General features: G+C 42.1%; 1 protein-coding gene and 1 long non-coding RNA gene across 7 annotated transcripts in view; one reads left to right on the top strand and one right to left on the bottom strand.

Annotated features, from left to right (window-relative positions):
• LOC144692317 (uncharacterized) overlaps positions 1-19,276 on the bottom strand; it is a 55,801-nt gene extending 36,525 nt beyond the window's left edge. Inside the window, exon 1 of the long non-coding RNA XR_013579306.1 lies at positions 18,875-19,276. This is a non-coding gene — a long non-coding RNA (uncharacterized LOC144692317). The remainder of the gene's footprint in view (positions 1-18,874) is intronic.
• rnf220a (ring finger protein 220a) overlaps positions 1-27,861 on the top strand; it is a 514,999-nt gene that overhangs the window by 389,116 nt on the left and 98,022 nt on the right. For 4 of the 6 annotated variants that reach the window (XM_078560994.1, XM_078560990.1, XM_078560993.1 and 1 more), the window contains 2 exons: positions 1,978-2,102; positions 9,149-9,287. In XM_078560994.1, the coding sequence (XP_078417120.1) occupies positions 1,978-2,102; positions 9,149-9,287 (264 nt within the window). The remainder of the gene's footprint in view (positions 1-1,977; positions 2,103-9,148; positions 9,288-27,861) is intronic. The other 2 variants (XM_078560991.1, XM_078560995.1) reach the window with 1 other exon arrangement.

Raw genomic sequence — 27,861 nt, 5'->3', positions numbered from 1 at the left:
CTTTACTTCTTTCCAATGAATGCAAACTTTGATTGTCAAGATATCAGCTTATTCCACATCCAACCTGGAACTTTCATAGTCTGGATAGCTCAGTCACTGAACATAACTGAGTGAAGCCATCAAAGGGAAACACAATTTTCATAGTTCCATGAAAGGAATGACATGGGAATGGGAACTGGGGAGAAAGACTTACTTTGGAGGATTTTTATTCTGTCTTTTCGATATAATACTCTAGTATAGTAACTTTGATAAAGCAAAAGGAAATGGTTCAGACGATAAGAAAACTTTTATTTTGCCCTGACATTAAAAAGATGATGTTTGCTGTGATATGCATGAGTTAAATAAAACCCTTCATTTTTGTGATCAATAGGTCATCATGTGGTTTTAAAATAAAAAAGACTTTTTTTTTGTATTGTTAAAAAGCATTATAGTGCTGCTTCCTGCCATCAGCCTGCAAAATGATGAGGCACGGTGTCTCATTGATTTTACCCAGGAAAGGGAGCTTCTACATAAATTAAACCTTCCTACTTTATTTGGGCACTGTTTTGAAACCTTTATTTATTTATTTTTGGTGTCTAGACATGAGAGAGTCTTAAACCATCTTTGACTTGCAATACATTAAACCGGGCAGCAATGTATTACTAACTGTATGGCCTAATTGAGTTTCCTTGTTCAACTACTCCACATCTCTCTAATTTAGCATTTGAAAGAGGGTGCTATTACTGATATACCGACAATTTGCTGCCATTTAACTTTTGTTCTAGAATTTTTATTTTTATCTTTTTATTAAATAGAAATGAACGTCAAATTTCCTTTTTTTTCTTTTACCGAATTGCTGATGGGGTTGCTTTTGGCTTGGGGTGTTTAAGAGGTTAACAAATCTCCTGTTAACCCATGTTGTACTGAGCCATAAGAAAGAACTTGTTTTTATACAGAATGCCATTGTGTCCTCAGGATGCTCCAAAGCACTTCACAATTATTTTTTGCAACGCAGCCGCTGTTGAGCAGGCTAACCAGCCATTCCAATATTTGCACAGAAGCTCTCATTAATGACCAATACATTTTTATAATGGTGCTGCTTGAGAGAGAATTGGTACCCAGGATACGAGGAGAACTCCATGCTCTCTATTGAACAGTCCCATGGAACCTATACGTCCATGTGAGCAAGCAGACTGGATTTAACTTCCCATCCAAGAGGCAGCATCTCTGGGAGTTGGCACTTATATAAACAGTGCCACTTTTTGCAATGACTGCAGCAGCCATTATATCCCAATGGCTAAAGAAATTTTTATTTTCAGTGGGAAAAGTACATGGAACTGGCTTTGATTCATAGACATTTTTTCAGAAGAGGCTGAGTGTGCCTTTTAGACTTTTTTAACTGTGTTATCAGTATGAATGATATGAAATGAAAATGTTTTTGGATAGACTAAATGAATTTATGTATTCCAAACAGAAAACATGCTTGCTTGCCTGTCAGCTGGGTTATTCTCTATTGTATCTTGCTGCAGAGTACAAATAGATCAAAAATGCATTCATCCATAGAGCTAACATTAGCTACAGAAACCCTCATATAGCAACCCTCACTGGTTGTGAAGAAGATAATAGAATCTAGTGCATTGTTTATTAGAGGCAGTATGTAGAAAGGTAGTAGGGGAAGTGTCGTGACAGTGTAATGTAGTGAGGGTTGGGGGTGGAATGCTTTTATCAGTCAGATTCTCGCTGGACTGGTAAATGTACTGGTCGTCTCCTATCAGACTAGCTAAATGTACTGCTATTCATCTGTACCTGTTCATGCTTGGTATTGCTTCATTGTTGAGTTAAAGTTCAATTCAAATCATTATAGATTAATATTGTACACTTTTATTTAAAGTTCACCTCCCATAAAGAGTTAATACTTTGTTAAATTAAATGAGAGTTTTGGAAGTTTTTAATGAAAGAATATTGACAGTAAAACCTTGTTTCTTTCTTGCTTTCTAGCACGGATAGGGAAAAACAAGAGGAAGAAGGCCTCAGAGGATGGCCAGGTATGTCCGCTATGCAATGAGACGCTCTCTGGATCTGTGGAGGAGATGAGTAGACACGTGGAAGCCTGTCTGGACAAGGTAGTTGATGGGCATGTTGGACCACCAACAAGTCTGTTTTTCTCTCTCGGACCTTATCAGAAGTCTGGTTAAGGATATTGATTTATTTCTGTTGTTCCAGATGCCAAACACACCTTCTTAGTGCTCCCACAGTTACAGTGCTCTTCTCATTGGTAATTTTGTCAATATCCTTCTCCCAGTATTATTACATCTAATAAACATCCTCCCCATGCTGCCACACTTGTCATCTTTATTCTAGTGCTCCCTCAAGGTGCACCACTATCACCCTGCTTCCCCCCCATCACTTCCATTTTATTAGTGCATGACTTCCAGATCCTCTTGCCTCTGCTTTCCACTTCTACTTCTGCCTCTTGATTTTCATGACCTATTCATTTACTTATTCCCTTGCCCATTCTGAGCACTGCTGGCACTTCACCAGTCCCAACCCCATTATGAGAAGTGTCATGATGTCACATTTGAACCATGAAAAAATGTGGCCAGTAGTTCCATATCCAGATACCCATTCTAATGCTCTCAGGATCACGACAGTCTATTAGCTGCTCCTAAAATAGAACACTTTACCTCCCAGTGCTCCCAAATATGTTCGTTGAATGCTCACAGACACCATGACCCCCACATCTCACTGCTCTCACCTCCTGGGAGACCCTTCCCAGTATACCCAAGAGCAAACTGCTGCCACTGTCACTACTTAGCTGTGTCTACACATTATTTCCACACTCCCAGTGTGAAAGTCTCCTTGCTTGCAGATCCTGGAGCACTGCTTTCTCTTCCCAGAAAATCCACACTGCAACATTGTTTTACTTCTCTCACCCCACCAGACTCCCAACTACTATTAGACCCCGAAACTCCTCTCTTTACAACACCAAACCACATGCCCCCGCCCAACACCAATATTTCTACATTACCTCCTACCTATCTTGGACATGAATAACTTTCCTACCATCTTCATGTGTATCCTGGACTTCAAAATAAGGTAAGACATAAAATTAAGCACATAACTAAACATGTTTAATAATCAAGTTCACTGATTTACAGATTCCATGAAAATATGGACAAAATTTGAGGCAGAAAAGACCTATAAGTGTGTCATAAAAACACTTTCTTTAATCCAATCTTCATAAATCAGTGGCCCTGATTTGCATGGCATAAAGCAGCATATCTTCTGACTCAATGTTCTGTTAGTAATATAATATGCTTCCATATTTGAACCTTTTGAGTCCATCATACTTCAGATGCCACATGCTGTCTGATGCAAATTTCTGTGCCACGCTTAAAAGAATGAAAATGACTGCTTTTGTTTCTTTAAACAATGTGTCAGATCACTTTCCATGAGCGAAACATATCCAAATCAAAATGCTACAGAATCTTAATTGACAGTCTCACAAACAAAGCCAGGGTGCGTACTTCAAGCTTGAGTAGCAGTTAATGCTGGACTGAACTCACCCAATGTTTAATTAACATCAGTTAGACATTGTAACCTTAAAGGAACACATGCCTACACTTCAGCTGTTAAATGATGTATTGTGTTTTATGTGGTCATTGTACCTGTAGTTAGGAAAGAGTATATCCTGTGATTTACTCTGCATGGTGAGATTAGGCCAAGCAGTTCTCTCTCAATTTTGCTGCTGTTTGCAGATCACTCGAGTTCTTGGATTTATAGTTTTTTAAGAACGACTTTATTTTTTTTTAACTCCTTGCCTGCTATCCCGTTTTTTGTGCAGTCCAAAGTATTCATACAATGCAGAGGACGGATCTATTGGAAAAGGAAATATGTAACTTTTAAGGGTTGTTATAATGCAACATTGATATAGACCCCGTTATAAAGCTAATATGGAGGGCAAAAACGAAGGCTGTTTTAAAGTGAGGACAGAACAGATCCTTGAAGTGGATGGTAATTCCTGGGACATGGTGGCCTGGCTGATTTAAATGGCTAGTCCTAATTTAAAGGATTTTTTTCTGGAGTCGTATCTGAACCAGAGCAGATTCAATACCAGGCTAGCGTTCGGGAGCAGGAGTTTAGTGGCAGAAGGTCACAGTTGGAGACCCATGGGAATGATGCTAGGCATTGAGCTAATCGAAGCTTTTTGGGATGCACTTTCTGGCTGCAGTCAAGAGGGGAATGGGGAAAGAGAGGCCTGAGACTTCTTTGTAAGGCTTGGACAAGTACTTCTGTCCCTCCTGAACCATATGGATACCTAATATTATTTTTTTCAAACTGCTGTCCCTTGACCTCCTATCTGGTAGGCCTGGCCTGACAGAGAAGCCATCATTGCTCCCCTGCTCAGCCCTCCAACTAATATTACAGATAGCATAATTGAGAAACTGACCTGCACATTAAATAGGACCCCACTCCTTTCCTGCAGGTGTCTTGCTCATCTGCTCAAAAGAGCAGGTTAGTTTTGGGACATGGTAAGAAAGGAGCGGGATTAGGAGGGAGCAAATTTAAAGTCAGATCTAAATCTTTTCTTGCTGAGCTTATCAAATGCATGGCTTTTGGATTTTGTTAACCATGTGATTCAGGATTCAGAAATGTTGGCGTAACACACTGACATACATAGAAAATTGTGGGACAGGAAAAGACCAGCTTGCCCATCCAGCCATACAGTTGTGATGCCTTGTGCACCATGATACAAACACTTCCTACCTACCTGGAACCATGTAGCCTCCTGAGCGAGGCAAAAACAGATAGAAACCCAGGCCAGTCAGATGTTTAAAAGCTTGGAGACTTTCTCCCTGCCCCCTTTCCGTGAGCAAAACTAGTCTGGGGATACTACATCGACCCTGACTCGTATTACACGTTGCCTGTCTTTTGTATGGCAAGATGTACACTCCAGCCAGAAACAGGTCCAGCTCTCCTGAAGGTGTACAACAAATCAACTTTTACTGCATCGATTGGCAACCTGTTCTACAGATCTACTATTCTCTGAGAAAAGAAGTGCCACCTAACAGCGAACCTAGTTCTGCCCATCCATAATTTCTAAGCCAATTATTAATCCATTGCACGAGTTCTACCAGAGGAGCTTCTTGTTAATTAGCATCTCAAATTCTTTCTGAAAGTCCAGGTAGATGATGTTTACTGCATTTACCTCATTCACTAGCCTAGTAACTTCCTTAAAATATTTTATCCAGTTATAAGACACAACCTACTTTTCCAGCAACTGTGTTGAGTGCCTCTTATAATGCTTTCTCTATCACCACCTGACTTCTCAAAGCCTGTCCACCATCAACAAGGCACAAGTCAGGAATGTGATGGAATATTCTCCACTTACCTGGATGACTGCAGCTCCAACAACACTCAAGAAGCTCGACACCATCCAAGACAAAGCGGCGCGCTTGATTGGCACCCCATCCACCACCTTCAATATTCACTCCTTTCACCACCAGTACCTGGTGGCAGTAGTGTGTACCATCTACACCATGCACTGCAGCAACTTACCATGGCTCCTTCAACAGCACCTTCAAACCCGTGACCTCTACCACTTAGGAGGATAAGGGCAGCAGATGCATGGGAATGCCACCACCTCCAAGTTCCACTCCAAGCCACACACCACCAGACTTCTAACTATATCGGCCGTTCCTTCACTCTCGTTAGGTCACTATCTGGAACTCCCTTCCTAACAGCACTGTGGGTATTCCTACAATACGTGGACTGAGGTGGTTCAAGATGGTGGCTCACTACCACCAAGGGCAATTAGGGACGGGCAATAAATGCTGGTCCAGCCAGCGATGCCCACATCCCATGAACGAATAAAAAAAGTCAGGTAGCAGATGTCTCTTGTGATACCTTCAGCCTCTTGCCTATTATTGAAGGCAGACTAATAGACCTATAGTTAACTGGCTCTGCCTTATCAACCTTTTGAAAAATTGGGTTTATATTAGCATCCTTTCAATCCAAAGAAATAGTACTAATTCTTGTGAGCTATTAAAGATAGAAAGGGGATCACATATCATACTTGTTTAAGGGCTCTAGTTCCTTATTCTGTCTAACACGGCATCTTGATGCTTTTTAATATCAACCATCATACAGTTGACATCGCAAGTTATTGCTGCTAGTTGAACATCTTTAAGAACAACAGTGATGCAAAGAACTCATTTAATATCTCTGCCATTCCTTGAGAGTCCTTTCCAATCTTGCTAGAAAATTTTTTGACCAATGTTAGTAGTTCATATGGCACAAGAGATTGCAGTCCTAGTCATGCCCGCATAGGTAAATAATTGCCCGAAAGGTAATGAAATGCAACAGATATTGAATTGTAGAGCAAAATATCCCACATATGACCTTTGTACATCTCCAGACCAAAAAAAATCATTACTTTTATTGGGATCAGCGCCATTATCCATTAATTTACTTGTCAGGAATTGGTTTAAAATGATGTCAGAATTTTGCCATTTTTCCTTAGAGCATATCTGTCCACATTTGGATATCTTTTGCTCTACTGTACCTCAGTCATCAAGTGAAATTAGGCATTAATTACTTCAAAAAATTTATGGAGAATTAAAGACAGATAGTTATGGGTAATATTTGCTTCTCTCGTGCAACAATGCACAACATTCCCAGGCTGGGGTAAAGGAACCAGTACCTGCCAGTGCCATTGAATAAACAGCCTCTATGTATTTAAAAGAAAACCTACTTAGTACATAAAAATATGCTGATCAAAAATATCCAGACATACTGTAAGGGTGTAAACATTCGCAGCAACTAATAGGAAAATGATAACATTCTCAACAACATTTTAAACCAACTTCTGCTGTATTTCATCCTTTATGACATATTGTAATGTAATAATATTGCCAAATTGCATATTAGTTGAATCAGTCTGCTGAAATCAGGTGCAGTTGTTGTTATTTGCATTAATTTACAGCTAATTTAGTATCATTAGTTTTAATTTGAACTCTATTTTAGGAATTATCACAAATCTGTGAATTTGAACTATACATGCAGTCCTACATTACTATTTCCTACTTCTAATAAAAATACTTATTTTTTCATTTCATTTGAAAAATTGGAAACAAGTACAGACAATCCATAAAATCGCCCTTCAAGGCGTACAAATTTCTAATGTATTTTGTTACCACTAAGAGCATAAGTCTGCGGTTGAACTTTCTACAGGAATTGGGGTGAAAGCAACAGAAAGGATATGGAAAAAAAATAGATGAGAAGCAAGTTTTTTTTTTGGAAAAAGCAGGAAACAGCAAAAGATTCTTTTAAATAGATCTCCATCATGTATATGTTCCTAAAGTAATGATGATAATTTAAAAAATGTTGCCAAGGTGTGCTGTTCATTTGAAACCATGATCAGGAAAATTATAGCATTTCAAGTTGAGTAAATACAGTAATCCAGTAAAGTAATGGAAGGGGTCATCAACAGTGCTATGAAGCAGCAATTGCTTAGCAATAACCTGCTCACTGAGGCCCAGTTTGGGTTCTGCCAGGGCCACTCAGCTCCTCACCTCATTACAGCCTTGGTTCAAACATGGACAAAAGAACTGAATTCCTGAGGTGAGGTGAGAGTGACTGCCCTTGACACTGCGACAGCATTTGACCGAGTGTGGCATCAAGGAGCCCTAGCAAAACTGGAGTCAATGGGAATCAGGGGGAAAACTCTGCACTGGTTGGAGTCATACCTAGCACAAAGGAAGATCGTTGTGGTTGTTGGGAGGTCAGTCACCTCAGCTCCAGGACATCACTGCAGGAGTTCCTCAGGCTAGTGTCCTCATCCCAACCATCTTGAGCTGCTTCATCAATGACCTTCCTTTCTTCATAAGGCCAGTACTGGGGATGTTCGCTGATGATTGCACAATGTTCAGCACCACTTGCAACTCCTCAGATACTGAAGCAGTCCATGTCTAAATGCAGCAAGACCTGGACAATATCCAGACTTGTGCAGATAAGTGACAAGTAACATTCACACCACACAAGTGTCAGGCAATGACCATCTCCAACAAGCGAGAATCCAACCATCGCCCCTTGAAGTTCAATGGCATTACCATCAGTGAATTCCTCACTATCAACATCCTGAGCGTTACCATTGACCAGAAACTGAACTGGACTAGCCATATAAATACTGTGGCGACATGAGCAGGTCAGAGGCTAGGAAGCCTGCGACGAGTAACTCACCTCCTGACTCTCCAAAGCCTGTCCACCATGTTCAAGGCACAAGTCAGGAGTGTGATTGAATACTCCCCACTTGCCTAGATGAGTGTAGCTCCTACATCACTCAAGAAGCTTGACGCCATCCAGAACAAAGCAGCCTGCTTGATTGGCACCACATCCACAAACATTCACCCCCTACACCACTGACGCACAGTAACAGCAGTGTGTACCATCTACAAGATGCACTGTAGGAATTCACCAAGGCTCCTTCGACAGCACCTTCCAAACCCATGACCACTGCAATCTAGAAGGACATATTAACAGCAGATAGATGGGAACACCAGCACCTGGAATTTCCCCTCCAAGTCACTCACTATCCTGATTTGAAAATATATCGCTGTTCCTTCACTGTTGCTGGGTCAAAATCCTGGAACTCCCTTCCTAACAGCACTGTTAGGGTGCACCTACACCACATGGACTGCAGCAGTTCAAGAAGGCAGCTTGCCACCACCTTCTCAAGGACAGTTAGGGATGGGCAATAAATGCTGGCCGAGCCAGCAAAGCTCACACCCCGTGAATGAATAAAAAAAGGCATACATATTGAACTGATCGTAGTTTGTTTCGGAAAAGAGCAAAATTGAAACAGTTTAATATGAGTTGCTGAAGACGGAAGTTAATCTTTAGCTGAATGAAAAGAATTGCGGCATCAGTTTTGCTTGTTTGAAAAACAACTATCGTTCTTGTGTATTGTTCTCACTGTATTACTCCTGCTTTTGAAATTTTTTGTTGAGTAATCTCATCAGGTTAACTGGATAGAGAGAAATACTTTCCTTTTGCAGTAATTGTTCTTAAATAAAAAGAAAACTGAAAAGATGTTAATTATATGAAACTTAAAAGTGGTTGAACTAGTTTAAAAGATTCATTTACTAAAACAGTTTATTTTAATCCACAGAGAGATGGCTCTTACACAAATGATGATGAGTCAGTGGACATAGAAAATGAGAGTGGAAGTGGGAACAGATTTGAAGAATACGAATGGTGTGGGCAGAAGAGAATACGAGCTACAACCTTATTAGAAGGTGGCTTTCGAGGTATGCAATATTATGAAGGTTTTGTACACTGCTACTGGTAACTTTTAAGTTTATCCTTGCAGAAGTATTTTTCTCAACATCTTTAAAATCAAATCCTTGGTATAAATTATTTGTCATAAGGCATTTTTAAAAAATCCTTTCAAGCTTCTAATGCTTTGGACTTTAAGTAAGAGTACAGTTGATTGTTGTCATCTGTATGGCCTGTGTCCAGAATCGCCACTTTTGGTCCGTCCAAACCTAGATGGGGTAAAGGTTTGGATGGAGTCAAGGCATTTGGAAGCTTAAATAAAAATGTGGATGTTTTCTGGACTTCATGTTATGTAAAAATGGTGTCAGACCTAATTTGTCCTGGAAGGAAATAAAGTAAATAAGGAGATTATAATGAAGGAACACATGACTTTCTCAGGACAAATTGGAGGGCATCACAGCCATTGAATTACACTTGAAGTGCAGTCGTAGGGTGCACAGCCAGCAAATGAGTGAAGTTACCAGCTATTTTTTCTTTTGCTGGTGTTGACTGAGGGAACAATGTCGACCAGGACACGAGGAGAACTCTTTTTGTTTTGATAAGTGACACGGTGCCCTTTACATTCACCTGAAGAAGCATCTCATCAGGAAGGGAACACCTTTGAGAATGCAGCACTCCCTCAGTATTACATCGAGTTGTCAGCCTGGTCTAATGTGTAAATGTGTAAAAATGATTGAAATTAAAGCGTCTGAGAGTATTAACTATTTCATTGATCTGTTATGTATATATTTCTAAGTAATGGTTACAATTGTAAAGAATTGAATTGATAGCATTTCCTAACTCCCCAATGCCTCTGAAGCAGATCTCCTGAAACTGAAGGGTAAAAAAGCAAACAATCTTTTTCTCTGCAGCAAAACAGCGCTCCCAAAACCATTTTTTTCCATTTCTCTCTGTATTGCCCCATAGCTGCCCTACTATCTCATTTTTTTTCTATCATTTGCCCTTTCTATCACCTTTAACCCTATCCTGTCCCTCTTGAATCACTTTTACAATCACTATCCCAAGATTGATCTTAAACGTTGAATACTTCTGATCCCCAGCTGAGAATGTTGGCAAACATAAAAAATTCTCAATTTTAAAACTATTGTTTTTTTAAAAAAAGAACTTTTAATGTCTGTTTTTCAGTTGGAAAAGTTAATAACTGGCCTGAATCTAATTTTCTTTAGGTTCAAACTGTATGGTAGATCACTATAAACAAGACAGTGGTATTCTGTTCAGAGGTTTTAATGCAACCTGAGACTTAAAGGAGTACTCCAGGATAGTCTCAAAATGGTTTTGTTCCCAATTTAAAAATAAAATAATCTTGCTAAAATAGTTAGAGGTTCTCCTACTGGCTGATTGGTTTTGCCACCTGAACCATGATTTTCTTCTCAATCCCTTCTTTCATGCAGCGTTGGGTGCTCCAACATGGTGTTCAATCCAAGCTAGGTTTTCTTTACAAATAAAGTAGTCATAGTTATTTTAAAGAAATGTTAGGAGTGGAAAATAAAAAGAAATCTCTTCATTTCTTAGAATCTCAACATGCCTTTTCTGTGAAGTTCAGTTTGAGAATTGCACCTAGACTTTCACCAATATGGTGTTTGCGTGACTACTCAGCTTGAGAGAAGTCATGGCTAGTGTCACTCAAGATTAACAAAATTGCATTAATTACAGAATAATGCATGGTAATTTTTTGATTAGGGAATGGGGAGACAGGTTTGCTTAGTACTGATGGCTTTTTTTGTGAAAACTTGAAAAATGCAATTTAATGTTTTGGATAATCACTCTGAGAGCAGCACTCTATCTAGTGAGATGGTGGTTTGTGCTGTGGTGGTCAACACTGTTAAACATCGCAGGGTGTGGCTCAGAAGCTCTACTCTGGCATGACAGATGCTGCTGCGTTTGTGACAGAGGAAGAGAATAGACTTTGAAGATGCAGGATCCGCTGGCCTCTGTTTTCTCTGGGCCCTCTTCTTGGCCAGCTGAACTTTTTGTTTCTGCTCAGCTCTTGTCATCGAGTCATAATGGCACACAAGGAGGCCGTTTGGGCCATCAAGTCCATTTTGGTTCGCTGTAGAGCTATTCAGTCAGTCCCATTCCTGCAATCTATCCCCATGGCCCTGCAAGTTCATGGTCTGAAGTTCTTGAACTCAATCTTGAGTCCAGAAGGCAGTAAAGTGCATAATCGGAAGGTGAGGTGCTCTGTCTTGAGCTTAAGTTGATCTTTATAGGAACAGTATAGGGGCCCTATGGCAGTGAGGCATTTTGTTTTTATTTCAGTCTTCCAGCATCCGCAATTTTACAATTTTGTACATTCCATTGCTGTATTTGACAGTTTGTGATTAGAACCCCCCACAAATAGTTCACTGTGTTCTCGCCATCTATCTCTCAACACAAACAGGACCAGTTAACTCATGAGTATCTGATGATGACCATGAAACCATTGTCGATGTAGTTCACTAATGTCCTTTAGGAAATCTGCCGTCCTTACCTGGCCTGGCCTACATGTGACTTCTACAATGTGGTTGACTATTAAATGCCCTCTAAAATGGCCTAGTAAGCCACTCAGTTGTATCAAACTGCTATAAAGTCAATAAGGAATGAAACCGGACGGACCACTCGGCATTGACCTAGGCACCGGAAACGACCTGTAAAGTCCTCCTTACTAACAAGATTGGAACAGCTGTCACACAGACCAGTCAAGCAACAGCCTGACATAGTCATACTCACGGAATCATACCTTACAGCCAATGTCCCAGATATCACTATCACCATCCCTGTCCCACCGGCAGGACAGACCCAGCAGAGGTCGCGGCACAGTGGTATACAGTTGGGAGGGAGTTGCTCTGGTAGTCCTCATCATCGACTCCAGACCCCATGAAGTCTCATGGCAACAGGCCAAACATGCAAGGAAACCTCCTGCTGATTACCATGTACCCCCCCTCAGCTGATGAATCAGTATTCCTCCATGTTGACCACCACTTGGAGGAAGCACTGAGGGTGGCAAGGGTGCAGAATGTACCCTGGGTGGGGGACTTCAATGTCCATATCAGACCAGTATTGGTAGCATCACTATAGACCGAGCTGGCCGAGTCCTAAAGGACATAGCTGCTAAACTCGATCTGCGGCAGGTGGTCCAGGGACTAAGGAGAGGGAAAAACATACTTGACCTCATCCTCACCAAAATGCCTGCCGCAGATGCATCTATCCATGGCAGTGGTATTGGTAGGAGTGAACACTGCACAGTCCTTGTGGAGACGACGCCCTGTCTTCACATTGAGGATACCTGTCATCATGTTGTGTGGCACTATCACCATGCTAAATGGGATTGATTTCAAACAGATCTAGCAACTTGAGACTGGGCATCCATGAGGCACTGTGGGCCATCAACAGCTGCAGAATTGTACTCAACCACAATCTGGAAACTCATGGCCCGGCATATCTCTCACTGTACCATTATCACCAAGCCAGGGGATCAGCCCTGGTTCAGTGAAGAGTGCAGGAAAGCATAGCTGAAACAGCATTAGGCATAGCTAAAAAATGAGAGGTCAACCTGGTGAAGCTACAACACAGTCTACTTGTGTGCCAAACAGCATAAGCAGCAAGTGGTACACAGAGCTAAGCGATTCCCCAACCAACGGTTCAGATCTAAGCTCTGCAGTCCTGACACATCCAGTCGTGAATGGTGGTGGACAATTAGACAACTCACTGGAGGAGGAGGCTCCACAAATATCCCCATCCTCAACGATGGGGGAGCCCAGCACATCAGTGCAAAAGATAAGACTGAAGCATTTGCAACAATCTTCAGCCAGAAGTGCCGAGTTGATAATCCATCTCAGCCTCCTCCGGAGACCCCCAGCATCACAGATGCTAGTCTTCAGTCAAATTGATTCACTCCACGTGATATGACGAATCAGCTGAAGGCACTGGATACTGCAAAGGCTATGGGCCCTGATGATATTATGGCAATAGTACTGAAAATTTGTGCTCCAGAACTTGCTGCACTCCTAGCCAAGCTGTTCAGTACAGCTACAACACTGGCATCTATCTGGCAATGTAGAAAATTGCCCAGATATGTCCTGTACATAAAAAGCAGGACAAATCCAACCTGGCCAATTACCACCCGGATCATCAGTAAAGTGATGGAAGGGGCCATCAACAGTGCTATCAAGTGGCACTTGCTTAGCAATAACCTGCTCACTGACGCTCAGTTGGGTTCCGCCAGAGCCACTAAGTTCCTGACCTCATTACAGCCTTGGGTCAAACATAGACAAAAGAGCTGAACTCCAGGGTTGAGGTGAGAGTGACTGTCCTTGACATCAAGGCAGCATTTGACTGAATGTGGCATTAAGGAGCCCTAGTAAAACTGGAGTCAATGGGAATCGGGGGGGAAAACTGTCCACTGGTTGAAGTCATATGTAGCACAAAGGAAGATGGTTGTGGTTGTTGGAGGTCAATCATCTCAGTTCCAGGACATCACTGCAGGAGTTCCTCAGGGTAGCGTCCTAGTCCCAACCATCTTCAGCTGCTTCATCAATGACCTTCCTTCCATCATAAGGTCAGAAGTGGGGATGTTCGCTGATGATTGCAGAAAGTTCACCATTTGTGACTCCTTGGACACTGAAACAGTCCATGTCTATATGCAGCAAGACCTGGATAATGTCCAGGTTGGGCTGATGAGTGGCAAGGAACATTTGCGCCACACAAGTGCCAGGCAATTACCATCCCCAACAATAGAAAATCTAACCATCGCCCCATGACATTCAATGGCGTTACCATTGCAGAATCTCCTACTATCAACATCCTGGGGGGTTACCATTGACCAGAAACTGGACTGGACTAGCCATATAAGTACTGTGGCTACAAGAGCAGGTCGGAGGCTAGGTATCGTGCAACAAGTAACTCGCCTCCTGACTCCCCAAAGCCTATCTATCACCTACAAGGCATAAGTCAGGACTGTGCTGGAATACTCTGCAATTGCCTGGATGAGTTTAGCTCCAACAACAGTCTAGAAGCTTGACATCATCCAGGACCAAGCAACCAGCTTGATTTGCACCCACAAACATTCACTCCCTCCACCACTGACGCACAGTAGCAGCAGTGTGTACCATCTACAAGATGCATTGCAGAAACGCACCAAGCTTCCTTGGACAGCACCTTCCAAACCCATGACAGCTACCATCTAGAGTGACAAAGATAGTAGTCACTTGGGAACACCACCACCTGGAAGTTCCCCTCCAAGCCACTGACTATCTTGACTTGGAAATACATCACCGTTCCTTCACTGTCACTGGGTCAAAATTCTGGAACTCTCTCCTTAACAGCACTGTGGGTGTACCTACACCACGTGGACTGCAGTGGTTCAAGAAGGCAGCTCACCCCCACCTCCCTGAAGGGCAATTAGGGATGGGCAATAAATGCTAGCCTAGCTGGTGACGCCCACATCCCATGAATGAATTTTAAAAAAAGAGCAGGCGAGACCTTTCTGGCTTGGATATCATGGCCTGGGAAAGGTGAATGGACAGAGACTGCTTGAGCTTTACTGCTATCACAAGCTTTGGGTAGCTAACACCTTGGCCAGGATTTTCCAGTTGTCAGGTGGGCTTGGCAGGAGCGGGCGGGGACGGTTGTGGGGTTGACCGCCGCCTGCGATTGGCTCCGCACTGTGATTTCACGTGGGCGGGCCAATTAAGGCCCACCCTGTGTGGATCATGAGTGGTAGTACTGAGCACTACCTGTACGGGCGGGGGGGAGGAGGGAGTGTCAGGTCCAGCGCGCAGTTCATGCATGCGTGTGAAAGAGCACTTCAGTCTCCTTGAGGCACGGAGCTGCCTCAGAGAGATTGAAGCGCTTTTTAAAAAAAAATTAAAAACAATAAAAATTTAAAGAAACATCCCCTCATGACTGTATTACATGAGATGAGACATGTTTTTATTTTCAAAAGAAAGTTTTTATTTAATTAGCATTAGCTTTAGGAAGCCTCATCCCGCTTGTGGATGAGGTTTCCTGAAAAACGTAAAGGCCGCTTGGCTTTTTCACCTGCCCACCAACTGTAAGGTTGGACGGGCAGCGTAAAATTCAAATCAATTACCTTGTTAATGGCCTTAATAGGCCTTTCAATTATCGACGGGCGCGCAGCTGACTCCAACGCACGCCCGCCAAACAAAATATCGCGTGAGTTCGCAATGACGTCAGGACACACGCCCAATGTCATTGCGCATCATTTTACGTTCCGGTGTGTCGGATGCGCACCCGCACACTGAGTGTAAAATTCTGCCCCTCCTTTCAGAACAAATCATGCCACTGAAGCTTGCTGCCTATGAGGGTAGGGCAAATGGAGACAATGAATGATATTAAAAGGAAATTGGATGGGCACTTGAAGGAAATTAACTTGTAGGGCTGTGGGGATAGAGTGGTGGAATTGCACTGACTAGATTGCTCAACAGTGTCGGAATGGACTTGATGGGCTGAATGGCCTCCTTCTGATCCATTATGACTTGATGATGAGAGGCGAGCAGAAATGAAAAACTCAACTGGTTGAGAAGAGAGCCAGAGAAAATGGAGACCAATGAACGGAGACCAACGAACAGAGGCCACTCTAAGTAGAGTGAAGAATTAAAATGACAAGTAACCAGAAGTTAGGATTCATGCTTGCAGACTGAATGGAGACGTTCACAAATCAGTCATCCAAACTGCATTTGGCCTCTCCGGTGTAAAGAAGAATGTCTTGTGAGCAATGATTACAGTATACTACACTGAAAGAAGTACGACTAAATCGTTGTTTCACCTGGAAGGAGTTTTGGGGTCCTGGATGATGGGAAGAGAGGAAGAAGTATCTGCTATGCTTGCATGGGAAGGTGCTTGGGAAGGGGAGGGGGTGTTTTGGGTGATTGAGGTGTGGACCAGGGTGTCGCCGAAGGATTGCCCCCTTTGGAATGCTAGAAGGGGAGGGAAAGATGCGCTGGGTGGATTCATCAGCAGAGGATCATTTGTGGAATGTGGATGCTGGTGAGGTAGAAGGTGAGGACAAGGGGAGCCTTTTCATGCTGGGAAGCAGAGGAATGGATGAGAGCAGAAGGTAGGGAATGAAACAGACACGGTCAAGATCAACTATGGGGCAGGAGAATCCTTGGTTGAAGAAAAAGGAAGTCTTAATGGAAGTACTGGTATAGAAGATGGCATCGTCAGAACAGATGTGATGGAGAAACTGGGAGAATGTAATAGAAGATAAAGGCAAAATACTGCGGATGCTGGAAAGCTGAAACAAAAACAAAAAGTGCTGGAAAAACTCAGCAGGTCTGACAGCACCTGTGGAGAGAGAAACAGAGTTAACGTTTCGAGTCCGGACTCGATGCCGTCAGACCTGCTGAGTTTGTCCAGCATTTTTTGGTTTTTTTTTCAGAATGTAATAGAACCCTTACAGGAAGCTGGGTGGGAGGAAGTGTAGTCAAGGTAGCTCTGGGGGTCGATGGACCTATGGTGGCATGTAATTATTTCCCTACATTTAAGAAATATATTGTGTGTCTATTGTGTGCATTTATTTCTTTCTTTATCCAAAGGTCAATTGGACTTAAACAAGCTACTTATAAATGTTTTTGTAGATACTGCAAAACTGTAAGGTTTTAGTCTGTAGAAACCTGAGTGAAAGACTAAAAATCTGTTGGTAAACTCCCTTTAAGGAAATCTGTCAAATCTAAGTCATTTGCTCATCGCTAATATTTGACCTTTACTTGACCAGTCCTGGGGAATGTAATTTTAGCAGGGCTTTGCTTCTAGCTCACTGAGGGCAGAAGAGCTGAGAAATGAGAGCTTGTCAAACAAAATTCCCCGTTATCTCCCTTGTTTTACCTAAATGAGGTAGGGCAAGGAGCACAGTGTCTCATTTCAGAAGTTATAAAATATTGAAAAAGCTGTGTCTAGTGGGAGCTGCCGGGGGGATTGCAGGTACAAGGTCTGTGATCAATTTGTACCGTTTTTCTAATGAAAGCTTCAGAGTTTCTGTCAGCTGTGCTTCACAGCTGGGCCTGTCATGTCAGTTGAAGAACCAGTCTGTGTTCGTACTAGCTTGAAAGGGAGAGAATATTCACATGGCAAAATCTTCAAGGAACTACTTCATAGTGTTCACTGTTAAAACATATTAGTTTCTTTCAAGGGGTGTAATAAATGTGGAACCAGAGCATTTTAATCCTTTTGAATATATATTTTTTATTTCATTCATTCATGATATGTGGGTGTCACTGGCTAGGCTAGCATTTATTGCCCATCCCTGATTGCCTTTGAGAAGGTGGTGGTGAGCTGCCGCCTTGAACCACTGCAGTCTCTGTGGTGTAGGTATACCCACAGTGCAGTTAGGAACGGAGTTCCAGGATTTTGACCCAGTGACAATGAAGGAATGGCGATATATTTCCGAGTCAGGATGGCGAGTGGCTTGGAGGGGAACTTGCAGGTGGTGGTGTTCCCATGTGCCTGCTGCCCTTATCCTCCCAGATGGTAGTGGCCCTGGGTGTGAAAGGTGCTGTCTAGGAGCCTCGGTGAGTTCCATGAAAATTGTCCATATTCCAAGTAACATTGTTTTGTAACCTGTTCGAGAAATGAAGCTACATAATCTTATGGTCGATCCCATTGGCACCCCTATATGCTATGTTTGGAATTTTGAGTTTGTGATTGCACTTTAGGACTTTAGTGTGAGCTCTCCCTTTGAGGAATGGCGGAGGTTTTGAGTGAGGGAGTTTCACAGAAAATATTTGTATGGATCTTTGATCACAATTCAGCACCCTTTTTAGGGTTGGTTACATAGTTCCAATGACAACAGCCCTCTGTTGCTCGTTATTGATTCTGTTTTAAGTACAAAGAACAAAATCCATCAGCTTGTGATTGGAAGAAAAGTGCATCAAAGCTAGCTTTTTCGAATTTTAATTTAGTTTGGAACTGAATTCACTGACTTTTGTTTTCTCTCCACCTTTACATAAGGCATTAACTGCCTACTAGACCTGGTTCTACAAGCAGCTTTTAAAATTACTCAGCCAAGTGGTTATTCTTCATATGAGAGGCTGAACAGTTTTTGACAAAAAGTAACATGGAAGGGAGTAAGAGAGATGGTGTGGTGTTGCATTTTTTTTCAGTTATGAATTAGGTACGTGGACTGATCAGCATTTCTTGGTCATATACCATTCCATTATTCCCTTTTTGTATAGTTTTTAATAAAATTGTAATTTTGAGACCATCGAGGCACTTAGTAAATATCAATAATTTATAACAGAAGTGAAATCTCAAATCTTTGTCTTCATTTACAAAGTCTTTTCAAAAAAGCTGTTTTTATTTGGTGTATCATGCACCTTAGTAAAAATAAATAAATCCATTAACCTAAAAATCGAATTGGTTCAGCCTAAACCAGCACTATCATCTTTAAATGATTCACAGCAGTTTAAGGAAAGTGACTTTGAACAGTAGCTAACTGAGGCTGCTCACAGATAGCAGACTATTGACACGCTGCAGATGAAGCTATAGTAACTGTGGAATGAGCAAGGAGATAAGAAAGTAATGATGGCATCAGAAAATGTTTGAAACTGTGCTTTCATACCTGCTTTGTAATGTGACTTCAAAGCTGAGGGGAGGGGGGCTTGTTCTGCCTGAGCAAGTCCCAACTCGCTGCAAACCACTGACTGAGGAAATCTTCGGTTGTTATTTCGGCCTGAGCAGATGGGACTAAGTAGATTAGGTAGCGATAGGTCAGAGGCGGCCAGTTGTTCCCTTCTGTTCAGTTCCATTTAGGGATTTCGGGTCGATTGGCATCATGTGTCATTCCTCTAGTGATATCGCTCAGGTATTGATCCAGTCTAGACAAGAGCTGGAGGCATCGCAGAGAACGCGTGCTGCACCATGCATAATGTGATTGAAAGGCAGTTAAAATGGCACTGACCTTTTCAGGGAGGATTAGATTGCCTGCCAAGTCTGTTTAAAGCAAGTGATAACGCGAGGTAAGGAAAACTGTCCGGACAACTTCAGAGAGAGATAGAAAGGGGGTGGGGGGCTAGTGGGGGGGCTAGTGGGCGGTGGTGGGGTTGGGCAAGAATGTTGTACAGATCTCTGCTGGGCATTTTGAAATAGTGCTACTCTGTTGTGCAGATTTGAAAATGATTGAAGTTTATAAGGAAATTGCTTCAAATTTCATGTTCAGAACAAAATGGAAAAACTTGCTGAAGCCCCATAAAATAGACCAGTGACTTGCAGTTTACAAGCTGAATGTTAACCCCTGAATTCAGGATAGCAATTATCTTAACAGTCAAGGTTTGAGCAGGCCTATATTTATACTAACATTCAGTTTTAAAATTGAAACTTAAAAGTCTGAACATAATTTTGACTTTGCTTAGTTTGCTTCCTTCACTGTGTGTGGTTTAATATTGAAAGTGTAAAATACATTAATGATGTTAAGTGGCTTCTGTGGTTGACTAGGTAACACTATAATCTATTAGAATTGTTTTAGAAGCCTCTCACTGATGGTCTTGGGATTTGAGATTCCCCATATGCAGGTTTGTTGGGGTGGAGGTGTGATGGAGGGAGGGAGATTTTGATGTTGTAATCATAATGGGAAGATTTCTTATTATTGTCATTTCTAATTAAATTGTAAATTAAAACACCTTGATGACTTTTTCTGAAATAGCATAAGTAGAGAATCTTTATGATATATTTACAGTGTTGTAAATAGCCGGCAGAGTAAATCTTCCATGTTGAGGTGTATTGGCTCTTGCTTGTGCTGCTAGATGAGATAACCTGAGCTGTGTAGATTGAGTTAGAAGAAAAATGACACATTATGCATCAGTGCAAAGTCCAATTCCTTTTAAAGTTATGGAATAGTGGGCAGAGTGCTAAAATTGAAGTTTTGACAATGTCATGCTATCTTTTGTTGCTTTGATTTCAGTGGGTGATTTTGAAGCATGGAGCTCAGGGTGAGCTAATGTAGTGTCAGTACTGAATTGTTGAGTGATACATGTGCAAAGGGAGAGAGAAACCAGGAATCTTTTCAGTCACACATTAAAGGTTCCAGATATCTGTGAAAGAGAAAGACAGGCTAAATGCAAAATTCCTGGTGTAATGTATAATGCAAAATAATTGAATGGGATGATGGATACTAGAGCCTATACTTGGACCTGCCTACTATAAATTATTAAAATTTTTAACGTGCAATTTTTTCTGTTAATGTGACTTCATGAGAGCAGCTTAAGATGGACTATTTATGTTTATCAATAGTAGAACAGTATTGCTCACTTTATTTGGCAGGCCAAAAGTTTGCTGGTTTAAGACTTATTCCAGGACTTGAGCACATGAACTAGGACACCACTTTCACTGCAGTCCTGAGAGAGCAATGCATTGCTGGAGGTGCTGTCCTTCAGCTTAGATGGGAACGGAGTTTTTAAAAAATGCTTCATTGATGTTAGGGATCCTATGACGATTCAAAGAAAAACAGGCTTTTCTTTTGGTACGCTGGCTAACTTTTTTCCCCCCTCATTGCCCTTTGTGAAATCCAGGTCTGCAGTATTTTACATTTGGTTACTTAACAGTCTTGGTAATCTCTTTCTGCATGAAGTGCTTTATGATGAAAGATGTGAAAAAGTGCCTTATACATGCAAGGCTGAGAACTTGGAGTTGCAATGAGTTAGACATTGGACTTCCAACCCTTGGCTAGGAGCATAGGAACAGGAGTTGGCCATTCAGCACCTGGAGCTTGTTCTGCCAGTTAGTTGAATCTTCGCTGATCTTTATTGTAGCTTCATCTACCCCTTGGTTCCATAACCTTTAATACATTTGCCTGTAAGGGTTCTGTGTCTCACAAGTTTGGTAATCTGAATCCAGTTCCATGTGGGGGTGGGCTTACATACAATGCCTCTATTCTGCATTAATGTATAATGTCACTGACAGGCTTAAGACTGGTGTGGAAAATGGGGGCAAAATGGGTCACTGGTACTGCAGAGGATTCTGAGGTTGGGGCCGCATGACATGTTTGGGGCAGAGTAGAGGATGGTTTAGTCTGCATCTGGGGAAGTGCTCCATGATGACAGTAAGTGCTTGAAATAGAAAGTATTCCAATCCCTAATATTACCACCCCTCACTTCAATGAACACAAAACTGTTAAATACAAGCCTTCAAACTCGATTTGAGTGATACTTCTCAGTGGGTAAAATGTAAGTTGGTTGATTGAACCCTATCTCCAGATCAACAACAAGAACTTCGATTCATCCAGTTCCTTTAATGTAATAAAAAGCCCTGAAGCACTTCACAGGAGCATTATGAAACAAAGTATGGCACTGAGCCACATAAGGATATATTAAATCAGATGACTAAAAGCTTGGTCAACGAGAGAGGTTTTAAGTAGCTTCTTAAAGGAGGAAAGCAAGGTAATAAGGCAGAGGTGTTTAGGGAGGGTATTCCAGAGTTTGGAGCCTAGGTAACTGATGGTATGGCCACCATTGGTGCAGTGATTGAAATTGGAGGTGCATTAGAGGCCAGAATTAGAGGAATACAGGTGGGTTCTGGGGCTGGAAGACATTACAGAGATAGGGAAGGGTGAGGGATTTGAAAACAAGGATGGGAATTTTAACATCAAGACATTGCATGACCAGCAGCCAGTGAAGGTCAGTGGACATGAGTGTTAGGGGAATGGAACTCACCATACATCACCAATTTTAGTTGTAGTGCTTAAAATTAAATTATACAGATATACAGATGTTGATTGACAATCTTTCCTCCTTCCTTAAACATTATTTAAATAATGCTTTATTTAGGCTTATTTCCATTTCTTAGCATGGACTCCACATTTTAATTGGACTGAAAACTAGAGCTGATACTTTGGATGATTTTCCAACATTGGCCCAGAACTTCTCATCTCTGGATGACCGTACCACACAAGATGCGCTGGGGGACCCCTTAGAAGTTCCCATACACTGACTACATGGGAATTGCCCCGGAAATTTGGACTTCGATGCGCAATTACCTGCTGTGTCAGGAACCCTCCAAAACTCTGAGTTGAAGTCAGAGACTTTGGATGGTTTTGACTTACTTAGTAGAATAGTTTTCCAGGAAAAGGTAGAAGGATTTAAAACCAATTCTAACTCCTGGGTACCTATACTACTGACCACCCAACTCCCCACTGGAACCCCCCAGACTACCCCCTATTACCACTTCCAACCGATTATAACTCCTGACACTGCCCCCCCCCCCCCCCCCCCCCAACCCCACTACACCCCTGACACACCCTATCCCCTCACCTGCTTATTTTACACACTTACCTTCTTTCCATAGCTTGTCAAAATGGCCTTGACATTTAAACTTAATGAAATATGGCGACTAGTGCTGTAAAAAGGGGGCATGCTTGATTTTCCCTGACACTCCTATACTATGAACGGAGGACTCCCGAATAGGGTATGCTCCACGTTTCTGAGGAGGCCTGGTTTGGAAGTTCGTGCAAGAAATGTCGAGCTCCAGTACAAGACAAGTAAATAGGAATTCTGGTTCAATGTGGAGTGTAGGAGAGAATGCCAGGAGCAGGACCAGGCATATCTAAAAGTGAGATGCCAACCTGGTGAAGCTACAACATAGGATGATGTGGATGCCAAAGAGTAGAAGCAGCATGCAGCATACAGAGCTAATCAATCCCACAACCAACAGATCAGATCAAAGCTCTACAATCCTGTCACATCAGTCATGAATGGTGGTGCACAATTAAACAGCTATCTGGAGGAGGACAGTGATTCGGCCCATCGTTATTGTTCCAAGTAAAAATGGCTATATTTATAAGTGGTGCAACGATACTTTTTCAGCACATTTGGGCTGCAATTAATAAATCTGTATTTAGGCACAGATAAAATAGCCCTTGGGTTGCTGTAGAATAGCTTATGGAATACAGTTCCTCCAAGTCCTCTTGGAATCATGAATATTATTTGAAGAATGGATCGGGTTGGGTTAAAATAAAAATTATTATAATTTTACCTGATCATGAGGTTATTCCTTAACTAAATTGACTAAAAAGTTTGGGTGGAATTTCAAAGTTTTCATTGAGATCTTACCTGAGATATTTACTCCTACAGGAGAATCAGTAAATTTAGAACAATTCACATTGAATGCTGGAAGGAGCAGATTCAATGGGTGGACTGAATAGCTTTTTATTGTTCTTGAAGCTCAGGTATACTGCAGTGGCCTGGAACAGTGAACCATTTGTATATTACTTTACAGATTAGTTTCAAGATATGATATCTTTATTGATGTAAAACCCCACCGACCCTCACTCTGTTCCCTCGCCTTGTGGTTTTGTGACTGTGGCGGACAGTAGTCATGAGCAACTAAGATCACAAATTCTGTGCTACTGATAATCATCCTTGCTGTGAGAATGATTTCAGAGCATTTGAATGTAGAATGATCCTTTTGTGTTGCCCAGCTCGATAGCATCGCTACTGACAGCTGGCAGAGTTCTAAAGGATATACCTACCGGATTGGGCCTGCAGCAGTTGGGGAGAGAAGCAACAAAAGGGAAAAACCTACTCTACCTAGTCCTCCCCAATCAACTTGTCGCAGATGCATCTGTCCACGACAGTATTGGTAAGAGTGACCACTGTACAGTCTTTCAAGAGAGAAAGTTCTGTCTTCACACTGAGGATATCCTCCGTCGTATTGTGTGACACTATATAGTGCTAAATGAGTTAGATTCAGAACAGATCCAGCAGCTGAATTCTGAGCATCCATGAGGTGCTGTGGGCCACCAGCAGCAGCAGAATTGTATTCAACCCTAATCTGTACCCTTGTGGCCTCTACCATTAAGATCCAGCCAGGGGACCAACTCTGGCTCAAATGAGGAGTGTAGGGAAGTGTGCCTAAAGCAGGACCAGGCATACCTAAAAATGAAGTGCCAGCGTAGTGAAGCTACAGCATAGGATGACATGGATGCCAAAGAGTGGAAGCAGCATGCTGTAGACAGAGCTAAGTGATCCCATAAACAACACATCAGATCAAAGCTCTGCAGTCCAGTCATGAATGGTGGTAGACAATTAAACAACTACTTGGGGAGGACGCTTCACAAACATTCCCACCCATGATGGGGGAGCCAGTGTGTTAGTGCAAAATACAAGGCGCAAGCATTTGCAACCACATTCAGCTAGATATGGCAGCATGGATATGAAGTTGGCTGAGTGACCGAAAACAAAGCATAGTGAATGTCTGTTTTTCAGACTGGAGGAAGGTATATCGTGGAGTTCCTAGGGATCCGTATTAGGACCACTGCTTTTTTTGATCTATATTAATGGCCTAGATTTGGATGTGCAGCGTGCAATTTCAAAATTTGTGGATGACACAAAATGTGAAAGTATTGTAAACTGTAAAGAGGATAGTGATAGACTTCAAGAACCTAGGGCTGTTTTAGAGCAAAGAAGGTTGAGAGGAGATTTGAAAGAGGTGCTCAAAATCATGGGCGTTCTGGACAGAGTAGATAGGGAAAAACTGTTCCAATTGGCGGAAAGGTTGAGAATGAGAAGACACTATTTTAAGGTGAATAGCAAAAGAACCAAAGGCAACATGAGGAAAAGTGTTTATGCGGCGAGTGGTAAGCATTAGGAATGCCCTGCCTAAAAGTGTAGTGGAGGCAGATTTAATCGTGGTTGTAAAAACATATTGGATAATTATCTAAAGAAAAAAGAATTGCAGGTTAACAGGGAAAGGTGGGGGTGGTGGGGGGGGAGTGGAACTAATTGAGTAGCTTTTGCAGAGAGCTGGCATGGGCATGATGGGCCAAATGGCCTCTTTCTGTTCTGTAATCATTCTATGATTCTATAAGTGCCAAGTGGATGATCCATCTTAGCCTGCTCCTGAGAATCCTAGCATCACCGATGTCAATTTTCAACTAATTCAATTCACTCTGTGATATCAAGAAACATGAAGGTACTGAATACAGCAAATACTATGTCCCTGACGATACCCTGGCTGTAGCACTGACGACTTGTGCTCTACAACAAGCTGCGACCCTAAGTTGTTTCCAAAACAACTACAACACTGGCATCTACCCAACAATGTGTAAAATTGTCTAGGCCCACAAAAAACAGGGCAAACTCAATCTAATCAATTACTGCCCCATCAATTTAGACATAATCATCAGCAAAATGATAGAAGATGTCATTGACAAAGTTATCAATCAGCAATTATTCGGCAATAACCTTCTCACCAGTGCTCAGTTTGGGTTCCGCCCGGGCCATTTGGCTGCAGACCTCATTACAGCCTTGGTGCAAACATGGAGAAAAGAGCTACATTCCAGAGGTGAAATTGGAGTGATTGCCCTTGGCATCAAGGCAGCTTTGACTTAAGGAGCATTAGCAAAATTGAAGTCAATGGGAATTGGGGGATAAACTCTCCATTTTGAACACAAAGGAAGATGCTTGTTGTTGTTGAATGCCACTCAACTCAGCCCAGGGTATTGTTGCAGGAGTTCCTCAGGGCAGTGTCCTAGGGCCACCGTGCTTCATCAATGACCTTCCCTCCAACATAAGCTAAAAGTGGGGGTATTTGCTGATGATGCCACAGTGTTCAGACCCATTCGTGACTCTTCATATACTGAAGCATTCCATACCTTCATGCAGCAAGACATGGACAACATTCAGGTTTGGGCTGATAAGCGACAAGTAACATTTGCAACACACAAGTGCCAGGCAATGACCATCTCCAACAAGGGAGAATCTAACAGTCTTCCCCTGATGTTCAACAGTATTACTGTTGCTGATTCCCCCACAATCAACATCACTATTGACTAGAAACTTAATTGGACCATTCAGACACCATCCAAGACAAAGCAGTCTGCTTAATCGGCACACCATCCACTACCTTAAATATTCATTCCCTCTACCATTGGCACAATGTGTGCTGCAGCAACTCGCCAAGGCTCCTTTGAAAGCATCTTCCAAACCTGTGACCTTCACCACCTAAGGAGAACAAGGGCAGCAGTCACATGGGCACACCACCACGTGCAGATTCCCATCCAAGTCATACATCATCCTGACTTGGAACTACATCATCGTTTCTTCACTGTCACAGGGTAAAACCATGGAACTTCAGCCCTTATAGCACTGTGGGCAAACCTACGCCACATGGTCAGCAGCAGTTTAAGAAGGCGTCTCATCACCTTCTTGGGGGCATTTACGGATGGGCGATAAATGCTGGCCTTCCTAGTGATGCTCACATCCCATGAATGAATAAAAGAAACCTCAGCGGCTTTCATTTTTGTTGCACTGCTCCATAAGTAAATAGATTTTTGAAATAAGAACAGAAAATGCTGGAGATATTCAGCAAGCCAGTCAGATCTGTGGAGAGAGAAACAGAGTTAATGTTTCAAGTTGATGACCTTTCATCAAAGCTGTGATCACTGTAGTGCATACTCTTGCTAATACAGGCTTCAATAATTATCAACACAAGAGGGGATGGATAATGGATGCTCAGTCATTAAATAATTTCAAGTGTTGAAATTCGGTCTTTATAAATACTGATTTCCTTCCAGTCCAAATATGATTGGCTATGATCTTATTGTCTTTTTGTTTTAAATTTTATGTTATCTATCCTTAGCCCGAATGGCCTTGCCTAATCTTTCTCCTAACATTGTCTCTTTCAGACATCTCTGTATTCTAGTTTGAAAGTAAATGGCATCGTGTAGATCTTGCAAAACACGCAGCTTGCATGCATATAAATACACACATTTTATGGGCCTTTTGAGCAGCATCAGATGGCGGCTAACTGTATTTGACACACGCAACTTCTTACCTCCACACCAGATAATTGCATTGTCAACTATTCAGCAAAGTGGCAGGTGACATCTGAGGCGATTGACTAGCTGAGTTGTTCGTGTTGGACTGTCAGCTGTTCAATCAATAGAGTTTACAGAAGACACCCTGATTGCATCTGTAACTAATTTAACTTTGAAACCCCTAGCTCCCCTTTGCACAAAGTTGCAATTCTATTCAGGATGTGCACTGAGTGGCAGGTGGAAAAATCAATGACAGCTTTCTGCGGTCGTGCAATCGTGGGTTTTTGCTCTGCATGGTTAACTAGCCGTCTTGACTTCAAATCAATGGACTGATCAATTGATTAAATTAACAGTGATTTTCTTTTGGGTTAGCAGTCAGGGCCTTACATTATTAGTTGTGTTGTCTTTTGGGGTAACTCACATTTATAAAATTTAAGGCTTATTAACAACTCAGCACTTGGAAATTCCATTTTCCCCTCTCTTTCAACACTTAATGTTAATTAGTTGGGCTGAAGCCTTGGCCTACTGGGATTTGGGATATATTTGACGGGACTGGATTGGGTTACTGCAGCATAGGCCTTTTGCTTCCTCTCAGCAGTTCAGAAGATGGTTAAGTAGTCCTGATAGGTAGAGCGTGATTGATGGGGAAGTTTGTCTCCGGTAGTGTCAGGGACTTATAGAGGTGTCAGTCAAGATCGGCGCCTGAATTACTTGTCACATTCTGTGAAAGAATGTCGAAGAAACAAGGAACTGCTGCATTACTTTGTTTTTTTTCACTAAATGACCCGTGTCTTAGCTGT

This window comes from Cetorhinus maximus, chromosome 17, assembly GCF_964194155.1.
Source record: "Cetorhinus maximus chromosome 17, sCetMax3.hap1.1, whole genome shotgun sequence".
Lineage (NCBI taxonomy): Eukaryota > Metazoa > Chordata > Chondrichthyes > Lamniformes > Cetorhinidae > Cetorhinus > Cetorhinus maximus.
Note: the sequence above shows the minus strand (reverse complement) of the source record. Positions and strands in the feature narration are given on the sequence as shown.